This window comes from Acomys russatus, chromosome 9, assembly GCF_903995435.1.
Source record: "Acomys russatus chromosome 9, mAcoRus1.1, whole genome shotgun sequence".
NCBI classification, from domain to species: domain Eukaryota; kingdom Metazoa; phylum Chordata; class Mammalia; order Rodentia; family Muridae; genus Acomys; species Acomys russatus.
The window spans coordinates 63,350,359-63,370,900 of NC_067145.1; the positions used below are offsets into that span (position 1 = coordinate 63,350,359).

Consider the following 20,542-nt stretch of genomic DNA (forward strand, 5'->3'; position numbering starts at 1 on the left):
AAAAAGAAAGAATGCTGAATCAATTATCCATGCTATACTTTTAATCTTTCCATCATTACTTACTAAATTATCTCATGGTGTGGTTTTCTTACTGTTTTGAAGTATAGACATATGTTTAATGCTGTTTATAGCACCTATGAAAATATTATCTATAATTTCAATTTTTGTCACTATCTGAATCTAATACATGGCCCCCAAACACAGAACTCTTGAAAATATGTCTCTTTGTTGGATATTGAGTTTTATTTATTTATTTATTTTTGAGACAGGGTTTCTCTGTGTAGCCTTGGCCATCCTGGAGTCACTTTGTAGACCAGGCTGGCCTCGAACTCACAGCGATCTGCCTGCCTCTGCCTCCCGAGTTCTGGGATTAAAAATGTGCACCACCACGCCCGGCGATATTGAGTTTTATATACAAACATTTCTAGTTTCTGGTCTGCTCTCATTGTTTTGTTTTATGTTTTTTATTTTATGCTGGGCAGTCTTTTATAAAATGAGTGACAAAGACCATTCATGAGCCAGAGGAATTGTAAGCATGTTGCTTTTACAGTGAGGGTTGACTTTATGAGGGAGCTTATAGCACTATGTTCAGATATGGATCAAATGTTTCTTCACGTGTCTATTTAGTGGTTAATCTGTCAACTTAAAAAGAACTCAAAATCACCCATGAGACACATCTCTGGGCAGCTCATGGGCTGGATTTCCAGACTGAATTAAGGGGTGGGGGGAGAAAGAGCTAAATACTAGCATCCACCTTTGTCTTTCTGTTCTCTGGCTGTGATGGGACCGGTTGCTTCGTTTGTTTACCCACACAGCTGAAGCCTTCCTGGCCTCCCCATCTTCCTGGCCTCCATAGCCTGCCTCCTCAAACTGTCAGCTAAAATAAACATTCTTTTCTTAATTTGCTTTTGTCAGGTATTTTTCTCAAAGAAACCGAAGAAGTAACTACTACAGTTTGTGAGGAGTTTCTGCAAGATATTAGCACTGGATTTATAGATTAAGTAGGAGAGATTGCCTGCCAGTGGGCTGGGCATCATTTGTTCCTCAGATGCCTGGAATAGAATAAAAGGGCAGAGGAGGGAACTGAGCCACCGGCGCACTGAGACTTTGCTCTCCTGCCCTCCAACCTCAGAGATCTTCACTCAGCAGGTTCCTTTATATTTAAATCAGAGATTTATGCTCGTCTGTGATTTTGTACTGCATCTATACGTTTTTATTGTAAAATAAGAAATGTTGATAACTGATGGTTTTAGGTCTGTCATATGCTAAGAAGATGAAATGTATTTTGGTTTTCTCCTTTTCGTTGTTCATGGCTTTCCCAGCACACATCCTTATTAACCATTTAGCTGTGTCTTAAAACTTCTATTATTGTTGCATCTAGAAAGGATTTTCCTGACAGAATATTTGTCTACCCTGTTCATGCATGTATTTTTCTAATTCTTTTATGCTTTTATATTTTATAACTCAATGTTAAGTTCATAAGTATATATCTAATTGGAGAAAAGGATATAACTATTGTTTTCAAAAAAGTGGATCAGTTATCTCATAAAATCTCAAATAATTAGTCTTTTCCTATCTGAGATGCTGCTTAATTCTACACTAAATATTTTATGCTCTAGAACAGAATTTATACCTTAAAAGGGTGCATTTGTGTTAAAATAAATTTCTATGATCATCTAACCCACAAAGCAAGTCATCTGGGAATAGAAAATGTTTTGTTACATCCCATGGCACTGGGAGTGATTGGCGTATGTCCTTCCTCTGCAGGAACTTTCTCGCTGAACAAGTCACGTAGACATTTGTTAAAATGTTGCCCTGGAGTTTTGCCCTGTCCCTCTTCACCAAGACGATGAGCATTGTACTGAAATAATAAGATAATGATGACGAGTGGCAGAAGTGAATTAAAATGTCTTTAATTTGATTGCTTGCTTTTTTTTCTTTTTTTTTACTAGCACATATTGGCTGTATGCGCTAATGGGTCTCTTTATGGCATTTTCACCTACCTAAATAAGGAACTGACTGGATTTAATCTCCTTCTCTACGTTTCTTTACAAAGGACAAAGGCCAGGCACAGGGACCCACACCGCTCAGACCAGCACTTAGGATGCTTTCGCAGACAAAGATTTGGTGAAAACAGGTGGTATCGACAGTACAAGCTGTAGAACCTCTCCGTGTCTGTTCCAGTCTCCAGACCTTGGTTTAAAAATAAGCCACAACCAGCATTACCTGTAGTTTTCCTCAGTATTTGTGACTTTGTGGGGATTTACTTTTGGGTCTTCTTTGAAAAGATTCTAGGGAGCATGAGGGCAATATATTCACTCAGAAAGTCAATAGGATCTTCTGTACAAAAAGACACAGTTGGAAACATTGTGCCCCTCTGTACATAACAAAGGAACTACATCCGTGTATATAATTGTTGTCACTGATAAATGAAGGCATGTGATGACCTTTGAGGTATTTGATAACACTAGCAAAAAAAAATTAGGTGATAATATTCTTCACACAAAGATGGTTATATGTATCCATTTAGGTCAGATCACAGCCAGCAGACATGTCTGATGTCGCTGTTAACTGGATGGATGAACGCCAGCTACAGTCTTTAGACCAAATGCTGATTGTTGTTGATGAAAATGACAAGGTCATTGGTGCGGACATCAAGAGGAATTGTCATCGGAATGAAAACATTGAGAACGGTAGCGTCGTAGTTTTGCTTCGTCAGCTGTTCCGTACCTGCTCTCACGCTCGCCCTCCTCCTCTCCCTCCTCCTTGTTCCATGGAGGCAGAAGAAGAAACTGTGGGCTTTTCCCATGGGAAGACTATACAGTCCTCACTGGTGGTCCTCGTTAGGAGCAGTTCTGAGGAACTCACCTGGACCGAGGACAATCTGTCTAACCAACCACCGTCAGAATTCTGAACCTTGTAGGCAGCTGTGTCTGCTTCCCTCTAAAATACCAGGGGCAAGAATCCTGCTAGGTTCAAAAAGAATTCCTCATTCTGACATCTAATCACATTTCTGAAACTGTATCATCCCGTGTGTGTGTGTGTGTGTGTGTGTGTGTGTGTGTGTGTGTGTGCGCGCGCGCGCGCGCACGTGTGGGTAAATTGCTAGGAAACCCAGGCTGACCTCAAACTTAGAGATCTGCCTACCTCTGCCTCAAGAGTGCTGGGAGCAAAGACATGCACCTCCAAGTCCAGCTCAACCTGCCAACTCCGTCCGTCTTTCCCCGTTTCTCTTCTGTCTTTCACTTAGACATTTCTACCCACCTACGCCTACTCTGCCGTTTGCCTCTAAGTGCCCACATATCCACTGTATACTCAGACTTGATCCCAAATCTACACTGAGGTATCTTTTCTCCTTATTAGAATAACCCTGAACAAAATCTCTTTGTCCTGATTTTGCCTCGCTGCCATCTAAATCTGGTGTACCCTCTCAAGTTTGTCAAGTAAATTTTAATTAGTTAGAAGCTATGAAATATCGGTTTGGGTCTCTGCGTTCCTACGAAGCATACAACTGCTATAAGCATCTATTGCTCTCCTGAGACACAGAGATTGAAGACAGAGTGCAGGCAGCCATCGTGTGGACGTCACATGTGCTCACACTGGGACTTTTGCCTTCTCAGGGCTGCTGCACCGAGCCTTCAGTGTTGTTTTGTTCAACTCGGAGAAGAAAATGCTGGTTCAGCGCCGAGCGGACACGAAGCTTACTTTCCCTGGTAAGCGCCCCACGCCTTAAGGAGAGCAGGTCTGTGTGGTTTGACCTGGAGAAATCTGCAACACAGATTATCTAGCTGCTGTAGATGGCAGCTCTTTGCGGAGGAAATAGTCAGATGTGTGGCTGCCTTAGAGCGTTTTCTTTGTTCAGCTTATTTAGTAAGGGATCCAAATAATTTCTAGTTTGTCGTTCCCCCCACTGCCCCCCTCCCCCATTTATCTGTTGTTTTATGTGAGATGAAAAGCTATTTACTTATTTATTTAGTGCTAGGGGTTAAACCTGGGACAAGCGTTCTACCATTCGGCCCTTTGATTTTACTTTTTTTTTTTATCTCTACTAAGTATGTGATTTTTTTTTCATTTTTATTTTTAAAATAATTTATTCAGCTCAATTGTTATCCCCTCACTTGTATCTTCCCATTGCCCCCTCCCTCCCTCTCCCCCCCCTAGTCCCCTCCCCTAGGCCTGTGACAGAAGGGGACCTCCTCCCCCACCATATGACCACAGCCTATCAGGTCTCATCCCACTAGGAGGCTATCCGGATGTTTTTACTTTTATTTGGGGTCAGATTCTTACTAACTTCCCCAGTTTGCCCTACAGCTTTCCCCTCTCAGCTTCTTGAATAGCTGAGCGCTCCCTCCCTCCCCCAGGCCCAGCATCTAAGAACCTGGAGGACCACAACAGACAGTGTTCAGCCTACAGAGTAGGAGATGAAGATAAAACTCAATGCCTGGAAACCAAAATCTTAACATTGACCTTTCCCCCCCTACTTCTTAGAAATGATGAAGGTTAGAGCTACTCCTTTTAGAGAGAAAATAGCTTTCACAATAATGTGGCCATTTAATAAGTTTTAGTGCGAATTGTCCTCAGATTTTAGACACTATACCTTGTGCTACTGATAAAAAGCCTGAGTGTAGAGTACAGTGGCCATGCCAGGTCTCTTTCTTCCTTAGCCCCTCTTTCAGGGACTATATTCTGGTCACTTTCCAAACCATCTCTGCCTTTTCTTGGTAACTTGGACTCCTCGGCTCCTTTATGATGCTGAACTAACCTTCAGAAGACCCCAGAGGCTTCTAGGTTCAAAGTGTAACCTTGGCACTGATGTCCACAGTGTGTAAACAGAGCAGATTTCATACGGAGCAGCATGAGCCTTCAGTTTCGAAGGGTCACCTCAGCGTTCTTGTTTCTGTATTTGCAGGGGCATTTTCTACTTTAGTAAGTTTTCTGCAGAGTGACCCAAATAAGTATTCAGTATCTGAAAAGTGAGGAAGGAACAGAAGAGGTTTAGTAGTCACCATTACGTGGGTAAAGGAACCAGCACTCTCATGCTAAAACCTTAGTGGTGGGGCAGCAGGAGAGACAGCTCAGTTGATAAGACACTTGTCTGCCAAGCATGAAGACTTCCCATGCAAAAATGCTGGGCACGGTGGCGTGTGATTGTAACTCAAGCACTGCAGAAACAGAGACAGGAGACTCCCTGAAGCTCATTAGCTGGCCAATCCAGCCTACTTGGTGAGCCCCAGGCCAAGGAAAGAAGCCTGGAAGTGGATGGCGTTTGGCCTTCCTCAAGTTGATACCTGAGTTATAATCTGGCACCCGCATATGCAAATAAATATGCATGCTTATATACACACACGCACGCACGCACGCACACACGCACACGCACACACACACACACGCGCGCGCGCACACACACACACACAAATTTGATCTATACTATAGCAAAAGCCAGGGGTGGTGGTAATACCTGTACTCCCAATACAGAAGAAAAAGATCAGGGGCTTGTTGCCATTTTCAGCTACATGGCAAGTTCAAGGCCAGGCTGGGTTTCATGGGACCCTGACTCAAAAATACCAAAAGACTTTCTCTCTACCCTCTGGTGATTTGCATTGATGAAATAAACTGACAGTGGAAGGGGGGGTGGGAAATTTTTTTATTTCATTGCATGCAGACACACAGGTATCCCACAAAATATAAGTTTGGAAGAGAGCCAGGTGATTGGTGCCCGCAGAGCATCTTGTGTTGCAGAAAGGAATGGGGTCTAGGCCTTCTGGGGTGCATAGCTGTAAGAACACAAGGGAAGAAACTGTGGTCGTGAACAAAGATTGTCTGTTAGGCAGATAAGAAGCTTCTCAGGCCATCCAAAGTCCCAAGGAGGAGCTATCAAAAGTTCAGGTGACAAAGCCTCTCCGCATGTGACAGTCCCTCCAGCCTCTCCTGAGATGTTATCACACCTGGCAGATCTTTCCAGAAAACTTATAGAGGAGAGGATTGGGGTCCATTGCTTTCATTTTGGACAATCCGCTTATAGTCTGTAGTTCTGAGAAGCCCGTCTCACACTGTTCCTTTCAGTTTTGAGTATAAATCTAGCAGCAGTATGGGATTTCCTGCTGTGTGATTTTTGGCCCTCTGCTTCCTCAGCACAACCTCTAAGCTAACTCAGGCTGAACACATCACTTAGCTGTTCCTGCTGAGAACTGCTCCCTGTCCTGAGACTCACTGAGGAAGTGCAACAAGTGTGTGGGCAAGCTTTTGCAGAAGGGCAGGTGGGCAGCCGGAGCTGCTGGTTCTTAGGAGTGAACCTCACCCTTCCCCTAACAGCCCTGGGAGCAGGGACGCTGGCCCTGTCCACGTTTCTCATCTGCCGTGCCTTGATGATCCTCGCTGTGAGGGCTGCAGTCCCGTTTCATCTATTCTGTCTCCAGGAATAAATAAGAGGCTTGTTTCTCATGTGGGCTCTCTCCAGGACACTTTACCGACTCCTGTTCCAGACATCCACTAAGTAATCCTGAAGAATTGGAAGAAAAAGATACCTTGGGAGTAAAGCGGGCAGCACTGAGACGTCTGCAGGCTGAGCTGGGCATCCCCCAGGACCAGGTACCAAAATGTCTGGCTCCATAACAGCAGAAATCCAAGAAAGCAAGGGGCAAAGGATGGACACTACTTGTACGGTATGAATCTATGGCCCTGGCCTCACCCAGGTGCTGTGACAAAGAGAGGATGGGGTACTAGTGAATTCTTCCGATCTGGGCAAGGTCAAGTCTATTGAGGAATCCAGATTTAGAGAAAGCTCTGAGGAGGAAATTGCAAATATGCACAGAAAATAATGTCTAAGGTGGGTTGTGCATACTATTTTGTTTATCCACTGGAGCAGGGGCTTGAGAGAGGATGGATATTGCTTTAGTCAGGGCTTCTATTACTGTTATGAAAGACCATGACCAAAAAGCAAGTTGGGGATGAGTAGGTTTATTTGGCTTGTACTTCCAGATCACAATCCATCATTGTAGGGAGTCAGGACAGGAACTCAAGCAGGGCTGGAACCTAGAGGCAGGAGCTGATGCAGAGGTCGTGGAGAGGTGCTGCTTACTGGCTGGCTTCCCATGGCTTGCTCAGCCTTCTTTCTTATAGAGCTCAGGGGCACCAACCTAGGATGGCACCACCCACAATGAGCTGGACCCTCCCCCATTGATCACTACTTGAGAAAATGCCTTACAGCTGGATCGCATGGAGGCGCTGCCTCAACTGAGGCTCCTTTCTCTGGGATGACTCCAGTTTGTGTCAAGTTGACACACCAAACCAGCCAGTAACAGGCGTTTTCCACAGAAAGCTGCTGAGCTTCCATTGCTGTGCCCAGATCTCAAGACCCCTCCCCCCAAAAAAGACCACCAGGACTCAATACTGATGCAATACACACAGGGTCCTTTATTACAGGCTCAAGCTCGGCCCACAATCCTTCCTGAGGCAGCAGGATAGGAGAGTGGTGCCAAGATTCAAGGGTAATGGGTTTATAAAGGGAAAACTGGCAAGTGGGGAGGGTGGAGGGGAGGGTGGGGCGGGGGAGTGAGGGGATTGTGTGTCACAGGAAGGTTGACCTTTAGGAGGGATGAGTGGAGGCTAAATCACGAGGGGGAAGTTTTTTATCTCAGAGGAACATTGGGTGCTGATTATGTTTAATCTCCCAGGTAGAGTTTCTGGAGACTGCTGGCACGTGCAGATTACAGCAGTATGAGGTCATTCCCGGAAAGCAGGAAGAAGGAAGGGTCACTTAGAGGGAAAGTTCTCACAGAACACACAGACGATGGCATTAGTTACAGAACATGCAGACAAACGTGGCACTAGTTTGGTCCATGCGCCATTGAGGTTCTCTGATATAGGAGGGGGAGTAGGTTTCCAAGAATTATGGGCGAAGCCAGGACGAAGACTAAAATAGATTTAAGAACTGACTGCTAAGCATCAGCCCTTCAGGCTGCCGCCTCTCATAGTGCTTCGTTCACACCTGCAGCTCCCCAAGAGCTGGAAGAAAGAGGCACCGCTGTTTGCATTGTTCCATCATTGTCAGTGCAGAGAAACGCGCCTGTTGCATTACCTCTCAATGGGTGAAGTTAAAATACCTAGAAAAGCTTTAAGTGGCCACAGTTACGGCCTACCAAACGGCAGTTCTTCCTGCCTTTGACAATGAAACAGTCAGCTATAAAGACTCTCGAGACAGCACTCAGAAGAGTGGAAAAGAGCCGGGTGAGACTATCAGGTAATTACTTGATGTGAGAATAACCGACCATGATTTGGAAAAGGAAGATGTCAATGCAGAATCTCCATTAGATCTTCATAGGTGAGGACTGGAAACGCGTCTCCAGGATGCTGTAGTCAGAAGCACGGATGGACGGAGAGTGCTTCAGCACAATGTCCTCATTTGTGAGGTGATTAGCCTGTCAAGGCCTCGTTCAGGGCCAGTATCAGCACGGATAAGAAATGTATAGAAGCCGGGCGTGGTGGCGCACGCCTTCAATCCCAGCACCCGGGAGGCAGAGGCAGGCAGATCACTGTGACTTCGAGGCCACCCTGGTCTACTAAGTGAGTCCAGGACAGTCAAGGCTACACAGAGAAACCCTGTCTCAAAAAACAAAACCAAAAACAAAGAAGTGTATAGAAGTCCTAATAGACAAACAGTGTATTGAGCACAGCCAAGCAGTGGCATAGCGCCCTCTCCTCCAGGGCCAGCGTGAGGTCCCTGCTGTCACCACTTCGTGTGCTCATGTGGGAAAGAAAGCAAGCTTGAGCCTCAGCTGCCCACCCTGTTTTACTTCTTTTTACACCAGCGCTGCATTGTGAGTGCCAAAAAAAATGCTTAGATATTTCAAGCTCACGTCACTCACCATAGAACTTCTGAAAACTTCTTAAAGAGGATGAGCAAAGTGTTATTGAAATACGTTCTTTCCTCTTCATGTTTGGAATTTCTACAGGTCTTTTTGTCTTTAATGTATATTAAAGAGCATAAAATAAACTTAAATATTATAATGTGGCCATTAAAAAAATCTACATTTATGCCAAACATGATGTTGCTGCTTGTTAAAGAAAAAAGACTTCCTTCCATATGATCTATTTATACAACTCTTGTACAGAGGCCAATAGGAGTCTTTGTAAGCATACATCAGGGGCACCCGGGTGTGTCTATAGTGACAGTGGGCACCGACACCCGGGTGTGTCTATAGTGACAGTAGGCACCGACACCCGGGTGTGTCTATAGTGACAGTAGGCACCGACACCCGGGTGTGTCTATAGTGACAGTAGGCACCGACACCCGGGTGTGTCTATAGTGACAGTAGGCACCGACACCCGGGTGTGTCTATAGTGACAGTAGGCACCGACACCCGGGTGTGTTTATAGTGACAGTAGGCACCGTAGCCACATTGGAAAAGTCATCTGGATTGAATTCATAAAAAGCTGATTGTATAAAAAGTATGTGATATATATATATATGTATATATATGTGATTCTTTTTAGAATTTATTTTACTTATTTATGTGTATGTGTGTGTTTCTCTCCATGTGTTTAGGTGCCTGTAGAAGCCAGAAGGAGGCATTGTCTCCTCTGGAGCTGTAGTTACAGGTGGTGTGAGTCACATGACATAGGTGCCGGAAACTGAGCTTACAAGCACTCTTAACTGCTGAGTTATCTATCCAGCTCTCATATTGGACTTTTACTCAGCCATATGGAAGAATGAAATTGTGTCATTTGTAGGAGAATGGGTAGATCATCATACTAAACAAAAGCAAGACTAAGAAAGGCCCTTATCACATTTTTTTCTCATGTGTGTATGTATATATGTGTGTGTCTGTATGTGTATATATATGTGTGTGTGTGTGTGTGTGTGTGTATGTGTGTGTGTTTATGATGAAAACAGGATAGCAATTATAAAGAGGAAGAGTGACAACAGGAAGTGTAAAGAGAGACTAGAGAGGCTAAAGGGTGTGTATGAGTAAAGTACATTATGTACATATGTAAAAACAGCATAATAAAATCCACCATTTTATACAGCAAATCAACATTAACAATAAAACAAGTAAATCAATCAATCAACTTAAGCTTTGAGCAATTACAATTGTTAAACAAAGTTATTATTCTCTTTTGAGAGATACATATATTTGCTTTATTTCTCTACGTATTCTGCATTTTACAGAATTTTGTTAACATCACATCAATTTCCGTCACAGGTTTCTCTAGAGGACATCGTATTTATGACAAGATATCATTATAAGGCAAAATCAGACGCGATCTGGGGAGAGCACAAAGTTTGTTACCTTCTGCTTATCAGGAAGGACGTCACCATCACTGCAGATCCCAGCGAAATCCGTAGCATCAGCTACCTGACCCGGGAGGAGCTGCAAGCGCTCCTGGAAAGGGGGGCCCGGGGCGAAGTGGACGTCACCCCCTGGCTGAGGACCACTGTGGAGAGTTCTTGTATGCCTGGTGGCCTTACTTAGATGAAGTGACCCAGTTTGTAGACCTTGATAAGATACACAGAGTGTGAGAAGCAGGGATTCAGGCTGTGAGGATGCCCCGGCCCAGCACTGCGCTCAGATGCCACTGTGCACTGGGACCACAGCGGGTGGAGGGCTCTTGATTCCCAGAAATCCGTAAATCATTATCTTTAACACTCAATCTTTTTTTCTTTTCTTTTCTTTTCTTTTCTTTTCTTTTCTTTTTGACACAGGGCATGTATCCCAGGCCCATGTAGGTATACAATAAGCTTCAAACTTAACTTACAGTGTAGCCAAGCAACTGTTATTGCTGAACCATGTCTTTAGACACCATTTTATTAACCTTTTAAAGTTTAGAGTGAGGCTGGAGAGTTGGTTCAAGTCCGATCCCTGGCACCCACATGGTGGCTTATAGCCACTCTAGTCCGTGGGGATCTGATGCCTTCTTCTGACCTCTGAAGGCACCATGCACTCAGGTGGTGCACATGCATGCATGCATACATACATAATACATACAGAAATACACACACACACACACACACACATCACCAGCCCCTGCCCTTTGTCTTGGGCCGATTCTTCCTCTCTCTCTGAGTCTAACATCTTTATCAGTTTGTAGAGACAAAGTCTCAGTGGGGTCAAGCATCCCAAGATGCTTTTCACCTTGGGCCCAGACTAAGGGAAAGTTATATTCTCTTCACACATTCCCCTTTTCTATTAAAAAAAAATTAAAATTAAAAATAGGCAAAAACCAAGAACTATATACATAAATATACATATATACAGAATCATCAGGTACAAGTTATGTGTACATAACCCAGTCCTTTGGTGTTTGACAATCTTGGAGAAAGTATTCCACTATCCTCTCATAGTGAGTCCTTTCCTAGTGTCCAAAGTTTTCTAAAACCTCTTTATTAGAAATTAAATTTATCAGCCTATAAACACGTTTTTAATTCTTAAACTAAAACTTATAGTAACACTGTGGCTATCTAGTTATTGGACGTTGGTCTGATGTATTTTGATGCTAATTACTACTTGCTGTCTCTGTGACCCACTTTGCCTAAGAGCTTAACCTGTTTGACCAATAAAAGGCCATCACACCTGGGCAAGGTAAATGGGATAGATGTGGCCAAGGTTCCAGCGCAGGGGGAGACAGGGAGAATCTTGAAGAAGGGAGACCAGAAGAAGGGAGAGGAGAAGACGGTCTCGCCACCACGGGTGAGATGGAAGAGAAGCACATGGCCGGCCTGGATGGAGATTTGGCCCGGATGAAGAACATTAGCAAGTATTTGGGATTATGGATGGGAGGTAGCTTGATAGAAGTTATTAGAAGCAGATGGCATGGGATTCCATACCTGCCCCACTATGGGAAGTAGTTTAGCGGATTGATATCTGCCCTGCCCCAGGTTAACTGAGGCTGTTTTAAAATATAACAGGTGTCTGTGTCTTGATTGATTCCTAGTGGGTTAGAAAATACTACTCTAATAATAACTATAGGCCTAATAATAAACATTATTAGGTCACACTGGTAAATTAACTGCAACGAAGGGAGGAGGGACAGGGAGACGGAGAGAGACAGGATGATCTGTGAGAGTTAGTTCTCCGCTTCAGCCTTGAGTCCTGGGATACAGTTCTGGTTGTTAGGCTCAAGAGCAAGTGTCTTTTTTTTTTTTTTTTTTTTTTTTTTTTTTTTTTTTGAGACAGGGTTTCTCTGTGTAACAGCTCTGGCTGTCCTGGACTCCCTCTGTAGACCAGGTTGGCCTCGAACTCATGGAGATCCACCTGCCTCTGCCTCCCAAGCGCTGGGATTAAAGGGGTACACCACCACCACCCAGCTAAGAGCAAGTGTCTTTATCCACTAAGCCAGTGGTTCTCGACCTGTAAATTGCACCCATTGAGGGGTCAGAGGAGCATCAAATGACCCTTTCACCGGGGTCACCTAAGATCATCAGAAAACATAGGTATTTAATTTATGATATGTAACTGTAGCAAAATTACAGTTATGAAATAGCACCAAAAATAATTTTATGGTCAGAGGTCTCCACAACACAAGGAACTGTATTAAAAGGTCCCAGCACTAGAACACTTGAGGACCTCTGCACTGAACCCTGTTGTAATCAGCCTCTGGGCCTTTTAAGTATCATCAAAACACATTTACAAATATGTACCCATGCGGGCTGGAGAGATGGCTCAGAGGTTAACAGCACTGGCTGCTTCTCCTAGGTCCTGAGTTCAACTCCCAGCAACCACATACATGGTGGCTCACAACCATCTATAATGTGATCTGATGCCCTCTTCTGGCCTGCAGGTGTACATACAGGCAGATCACTGTATACATAATAAATAAATAAATCTTTTAAAAAATATTTACCCATGAATTTTAATTGAGCATACCAATGTATTGTGAAATAAAGAATAGCTTCATTGTAATAAAAATAAATTAAAATTTTAAGTGGCTACAAATTTAGTAAGAAAATTAAAAATATAAATTCCTGTGTCAGGCATCTTGGACCTGAAAGAGCAGCAATTATGATGACACTCCCCGGAAAATCCATATTCTCTTTCATCCAACCCTGAGATGCAATATGGCTGAGACTATAGGACTTGCTGTTGTTGTTGTTGTTAAGATCAAGGAAATTTTTATTCCAGTTAAAAGGAAAGCGTCTCATGGCAGGGAATAGAGAAGAGAAGGGGAAACTATTTCATTTACCCGTGGAGGTCAGACACAGGACACACAAACAGGCCAGCTCAGAGAAGGAGCTTTGAGAAAGCCCAAAGGGTCAGGGGAACTGTGCACATCAGAAACAGAAGGAAAAGAGAAAGTTCTGTTTTTCTGAGTAATTCAGGGAAGTGGGCAGACATATGAACCAATGTGGCTGCACTCTGTAAGACACTGTGCCACAGAGAGGAAATTCTGAGAATAGACAGTGCAGTTTATGAAAGAGAAAATCGCTCTGCCTCTCACACAGCTTCGGGGAGCACTGCCTCCCAGGGATAATGCCTAGCACAGTTTGACTGACCTGTCCAACTCGAATGTTAGGTCTCTTACCCAGAAGCCTATTCTCCTGACCAAAGGAGTTAATGTGTGTGTGGGGGGGGGGGGGTGGGGGGCGCCCATGCGCATGCATGCTCCACCTGCACGTACTCCTGCAGGCCAGAGGAAGACATTAGATCACATTATAGATGATTGTGAGCCACCATGTGGTTGCTGGGAATTGAACTCGAACCTCTGGAAGAGCAGCCAGTGCTCTTAACCTCTGAGTCATCTCTCCAGCTCAGGAGTTATTTTCTTAATGGGCCGTTATTGCTATTACAGTGATTTATTCTCTGAAGACAAACTGATAAGTCATATAAAGCAGAACATTCTGCCTTCTGAAGAGGTAACCATAAAACCATTTAGGGACCAGATCAAGGGTAAGAGCCTTCAGACACTTCTGGCAACTTCGGCCTCTGGCAAGGACAAAGCTGCCAAAAGTCCCAAGGATTTGTCTGGCTTTAAGCCAGGGTACAGGATTTCTGTCTTTCGTGTCAATAGTATTTACCAAAGTCTAAGTTCCTCTCTGGCCAGAAAAACAGAAGCAAAGGAGCCTGTGAGGTAACATGCAAGCCACACTCACAGGCCACCTCAGTCCAGGGACAGTCAGGGGAACTCACGACCAATGTTTCAAGATGGATCGTAGCATCTGCTTTTCGGTGCCAGGAATGAGGTGACAGAGACTGAGTTTCACCCTGTCACCCTTAGCAATCTAAGGAGCACCCTTAGGCTTTTAGGGATCTTGACTAAAGCCAAACAAGAATTTGAGGCTTTGACATGGAAAAGAATTTGAGGATTAGCCTATATAAGAAGGGTATTTTAATAGTATTGAGCGTGAAGGAGCCACTGAGAAAATGAGACACGGTCAGTGTAGGCATGGGCTTCCAAAGGGAAAGTAGCTTCCACAAATAAGACTTTGAATATATCATGGAATCTCTTTCCTCTTTAGCTTATATCTTACAACAACTATACTCTTCTCTTTGGTACAGAATTTTGCCCTGTTAAAAAATAAGGACAGAAGAGTCAGGGCAGAGCAGGCTGGACTTGGAAGCAGATTTCTCAGAACCTATATTTAGTTCTGAAATAACATCTAAATCTTCATATTTATTTTAATGTGTCTTTTAACTTAGATGTAATTTGTAGAGCTCTTATTAATTTATAAATTCCCCATGTTATGTTTTTATTTAGATGTTTTTAAATTTTAATTAAAGCAAGCTGCTTCTTTACGATTTTTTTTTTCATTGCCCAGGACTTTTGGTTAGCACAGCATATATAGGTGCTGATTTATAGGTAATAAACACTTCCCACCGAGGACAAGATAGCGCCTTGCTTTCTTTAGTTACAGTTTCTATCTTTTAACGTTGGAAGATGAACAAACACATTTTTCAAACATAGTAAAACAACTCAAATATCAAATATTGGTTTGGTTTTCTCCAAGTATGCCCCACTTTGGATTAGATACTCGAGGGTTGTCTAGACAAAAAGACTGCTAGCAAACGAACAAATCAGAGGTCAAAATCCAAAATGCTTTCAGAGGCATGAAAGCAAACAAAACACAAACTGAATGTCAGAAGCCAGAATGGTGCTACCTTACACCAAATGCTTTGAAAGTGAAGACAAAGACTGTAACTGACGTGAGGGTATCCACGGTACTTTGTTAACAGTGTGCTTCTACAGATATTTAGGCTCTGTTTCCTCAATTTCTCTGTCTTGTGATGAAACATCAATTAAGAGAGTGCCAATAGTGGTCCTTGTTAAGCTTGAGATACTAAAAGAACGTCCCTCAAAGGGCATTGCCACCGCTGGTAACCCAAGAACAGACGCACACGCCACTCAAACACTGACCTCAGTCAGGTTTTGGCTTACTGAATGCAGCACCCCAAGACTAACCGTGGGCAAGGGCCACAGTAGACTTGGGAGTCTGTCTGACTGTAATGCCGGTCTGTCCTTACAGTAGGCTTTTTATAGGAAAGCCGTGGGCAGAAGGAAAGAGGATGAGCAGGACTGCAGTTTCAGCGGATTGGTTCCCAGTGAGGCAAGCAAGGCGGTGGCTGGCGTCTTCCAGAGTGTCACCTAGTGCATAGATAACAAGCATGAATAATGACATCATTGTGTCGCAGGAAGATGTGAGGCTAATATGACCTTCTGGGATCATTCATTACCAGCATTATTGGGCAAGCAAGCGGACCCTAAGAATTTGAACTTATTTTCACCACATGGTCAAGATGGAGACTGAAGAGAAACTGCGAAAGGTTAAAGCAGATCTCAGGAGATCTTAACACCAGCTCTGCGAAATGTATAATGTTTTTCCAGTTGTACGAGGGATAGTTATATCATGGTGGGCACAGTTATGACCTAGTTAAATAGATAATGCATTTGCAATTGTATGTGGGATAGTCATATCAAGTTTAGGCATTATTATAACATGGCTATTGTTTTCATTTGGAAATTGACCACTATATATGAAGTTATGATTGTTCATCAGGTTGACAAAGGGTGGACTCGCGGTGACTTTTCTTAAATGTCCACTTGACTACATCTAATCCTGATCTTTCAGTAAGGAAAATATGCCTTCAATCGTTATTTTTTGACCTGGAAAGAAACACCTTTAATCCAGATCTTTAATCCAGAGCTAATCTGGGACACAACTTCCGGAAGCCTGTCTAAGAACATCAAAGAAGGGAGCTTTTGCTCTTTGCTTTCTTGGTCTCACCTTGATAGCAAGTCCACTCCTTCCCTGACGTCAGAGCCCACCTCTCTGGGAACCCAGGACCTACTGAAGACAACTGAGACATCCAAGCTTGTGGACTGAACAAGTACTGGGGTCTTAGACCTTCTGCTCATAGGCATTTATTTTTGAATTAGCTGAACCACAGCCTATAAGTCATTCTAATAAACCCAAGATAGGTAGATGATAGATGATAGACAGACAGACAGACAGACAGACAGACAGACAGATGATAGATAGATGATAAATGATAAGTAGGTAATAGTTGATATAGATAGATAGATTTAGATACATATATACAAACATATATATGTATTAGGTATTATGTATTTAGATTCATTCTATAAGGTCTGTTACTCTCTAAAAAGCCTAGTCCACAAAAATTTTCCAACACTGGCCCTTTCTTTTTTGTTTTTTGTTTTTTGTTTTTTGTTTTTTTTTTGAGACAGGGTTTCTCTGTGTAGCCTTGGCCATCCTGGACTCACTTTGTAGACCAGGCTGGCCTCGAACTCACAGCGATCCACCGGCCTCTGCCTCCCGAGTGCTGGGATTAAAGGCGTGCGCCACCACGCCCGGCTCACTGGTCCTTTCATAGCAGGGCATGGTGGCACATGCCTTTAATCCCAGCACAAAGCTTCCTGGGTTTGCACTATCTTTGTTCCCACCGCCCTTATTTTTAAGTGGAAAACATCTTCGGTGTGAGTTGAATGTGACATGGCCTGCACTGAGAAGTGGGAGAACCCCTGGATGTGTGGCCTGGCTGGAAGGAGTGGAACCATAGGTCACCTGGGAGATGGCTGACGCAGTCAAAGCAGATGCTTTGCTCTCTGCTGCCAACGCCACCAGCTGAGCCAGCACAAAATAGCCTCTGCCTCTCTTTAAGTTGACTCTTGGCATCGCTTTGAGAGGAGCCAGGAGAAAGGACTCAAAAACTATGCTTGGTTTTGGCCAGCTGGGATTGGTCCATGGCTCCCTGACTTCACAAGGAGCCACTGTGAGGAATTATTAACCCACCCCAAGGTTCTGGTGGGGCCTTGATCTGGCCCTTACACTGCAATTAAGCTGTGGGCTGGCTGCAGAGCATTTGGTCTCAAGACATTGGTCCTTGAGAGTTATTTAATTTTGGTTTTTCGAGATAGGGTTTCTCTGTGTAGCCTTGGCTGTCCTGGACTCACTTTGTAGACCAGGCTGGTTTTGAACTCACAGCGCTCCACCTGCCTCTGCCTCCTGAGTGCTGGGATTAAAAGTGTGTGCCACCACCACCCGGCTGAGGGTTCTTTTTTATTGTCCATCTTTAGAACTGAACATCTGGGCTGGAGAGATGGATCAGCAGTTAAGAGCACTGACTGCTCCTTTGAGGTCCTGAGTTCAATTCCCAGCAACCACATGGCAGCTCACAACCATCTATAGTGTGATCTGATGCCCTCCTCTGGCCTGCAGATGCACATGCAGGCAGAGCTCTGTATACATAATAATAACTAAATTCTTTAGAACTGAACATTTGTGATCCTCACTGACCTGAACATTGTAAGTTTGCTTCCTGGTGGGTTGATTTGAGGCCTGCATTTGGCGGTACTGTTTGTTTGTTGATTTATATTTAATTTGTGATGTGCTTCAGTTTATTTTTATTATCAATCATTTTTCTATTATCTATTCATTTATTTTGTATATTTCTTACCTTAAGACATCTCTCTCTCTCTCTCTCTCTCTCTCTCTCTCTCTCTCTGTGTGTGTGTGTGTGTGTGTGTGTGTGTGTGTGTGTGTGTGTGTGTGTGTCCTGTAAAGAATAAGTAATTTGCCAGGCATGGTGGTGCACGCCTTTAATCCCAGCACTTGGGTGGCAGAGGCAGGTGGATCACTGTCAGTTTGAGGCCAGCCTGGTCTACAAACCGCAGCCACATTGGCCTAATCAACCCTGGCAATCAAAGGTGTGTCAGATATTGCAGCCAGACAGAGAGGCTGGTATCAGGTTGTAAAGTGATTAAATAAAATTAAATAGAAAAGAAAAAAGGGAATTGAGTATCATGAGTAGAGAGGTCTGTAGTCATTAGTCATTAGAGATTCTGAGGGTCTGAGTAAAAAGTACCTTGAAGAAACAAGTCAATAATCAGGTCTCTAACCCAGGTCAGCCCAAAGTCTGTTGTTACAGATGCTCTTTTTTTTTTTTTTTTTTAAGATTTACTTAGCTGGGCGTGGTGGTGCACGCCTTTAATCTCAGCACTGGGGATACAGAGGCAGATGGATTTCTGTGAATTCCAGGCCAGCCTGGTCTACAAAAGCAAGTCCAGGACATCCAGGGCTGTTACACAGAGAAACCCTGTCTCAAAAAGCCTTAAAAAAAAAAAAAAAGTATACAGTATTTTGCCTGCACGTGAGCCAGCAGGCCAGTAGAGGGCACTAGATCTCATTATAGATGGTTATAAGCCTGCATGTGGTTGCTGGGAATGGAACTCAGGACCTTTAAGAACAACACAGACAGTGCTCTTAACCTCTGAGCCATCTCTCCAAGCCCTTAGTGAAGTTCAAATGTCCTGTCCTCCTCAAAGTTTGAAAGTGATTTTCACATCATCTCATGTCTCTGAAGTCTTGGTCTCTATCAGGGAGTGCTGTTTTGGAGGCTGTGAAACCCCAGGACAGTGATAGCTGTAAACAAACAAACAAACAAATTCTTAGAAGCAGGAAGACAGGCCAAAGCCATGGACACGGCTGCGTTAGACCCATCTTCCTGAGTTCCCAGCCAGTCCTTCCCTGTCCTCTGAGAGCCTGAACAACAGCAAAACCTATGTACCATTTGTTGCTGCTTCTTGGGGATTTGGCCATGGCATTACGTAATGCTGTGCTTAGAGACGGAAAGTGAAGAATTCTTTGTTTGTTTGTGAAAAGCTGTGATTGGTTCATTCTGTGTGACCTCACAGAAACCATTGTGAGGAGTTACAGACTGCACACTTAAGGCGCTGGCTGGGGCTTGTCCTCACACCGCAGACGGGCTGTAGCTTGGTTGGCAGCAAAGTCATTGGACTCAGATATTGGTTCAAGTCAGCTTGGATATTATTGGCCTCCTAGAAACAGACACTGTAGATCGGCTTTGTTTCCTGGTTTGTTGGTTTCAATTTATTTCTCTTAATTGGTTCTTGTTTTAATTTGTGCTTTTACTTTAATTTCTTTTTTACTAGCCCCATATTTCTACTCTTAAGCATGATTATTTGACATGTTTAAATTTAATTTTATCTGGTTTTAAAAGGTTTATTAGTACGGACAAGCTGTAGAAAATAAGAAATTGCATCACCTTGCACACTTTCATCGCATCTGTTTGTACTATTTCCTCCTGCAAGCGTTGACGAACTTAAACTCACATCTATCCTGGTTACTATCATCCGCACTTGCTATGTTCCACCCAACACCCTGACAAATGACAAAATTCATGCCATGTATATCATGAGGTACAACCGACTTTATCACAGCATCATAATGTCAGGAGAGCTACCACCCTTTAGATGACCATCTATTTGAGTCTAAGATAAAGAAACCAACTACCACAACGGTAGAGATGATGTCTGCAGTGGTCAGGTTTATTAGAGACCATTAGGGTCCTAATTAAAGACCATTGGTGTAAATGTTGCAGCTCTGAAGAGGAAGGCTTCCCGCTACAGAAGTGTTCAGCTCTCCTCCTCAGGCAGGGGAAAGTTTCCTGATGAGCATGTGACAGTTTGGTCTAGCAGGGGGAGGTTCCCCCAGCTAAAGCTCTGCCAAGAGGAAGGTGTTACAACTCTGCTCAGAGAGCTGCTATCCTCGCAATCAGGATCCACGCATACCACAAAATCACACCACACAACAAACCTCACACAAGGCTTTTCTTGGGAGGGAAAAAAACCAGCAAGGTAGTTGCCTCTGCTTGGGCAAGTAGCCACTGGGAACCAAACAGAAAGCAGAATTTACATACAATTTCTTGTTGTGGTGGATGGGGGTGGGGGTGGGAGTTTTTCAGTGTGGCCTGGGATTGGAGGGATTATGTGGCCTGATTTTGACAATCAGGGATTGGTAGGTTTTCTTTCCCCTTTTACGGGTTGTTTGTTATGGTTTCCACATCAGGATAATACAGGTTTTTAAAATTAATTTATTCATATTACATCTCAGTGGTTATCCTATCACTTGTATCCTCCCATTCCTCCCTCCCTCCTGCTTTCCCCCTTACTCCCCTCCCCTATGACTGTGACTGAGGGGGACTTCCTCCCTCTGTATATGCTCATAGGGTATCAAGTCTCTTCTTGGTAGCCTGTTATCCTTTCTCTGAGTGCCACCAGGTCTCCCCAT

The 20,542-nt window shown here is 43.8% G+C and overlaps 1 protein-coding gene across 1 annotated transcript; it reads left to right on the plus strand.

Moving 5' to 3' along the window:
• The first annotated feature begins 2,534 nt into the window (after window positions 1-2,534).
• On the plus strand, window positions 2,535-10,472 carry Idi2 (isopentenyl-diphosphate delta isomerase 2). The gene is made up of 4 exons (XM_051150903.1): window positions 2,535-2,693; window positions 3,621-3,713; window positions 6,458-6,588; window positions 10,203-10,472. The coding sequence occupies exons 1-4, from the start codon at window positions 2,552-2,554 to the stop codon at window positions 10,470-10,472; spliced, it is 636 nt and encodes a 211-aa protein (XP_051006860.1). The 5' UTR covers window positions 2,535-2,551.
• The last annotated feature ends 10,070 nt before the right edge of the window (window positions 10,473-20,542 follow it).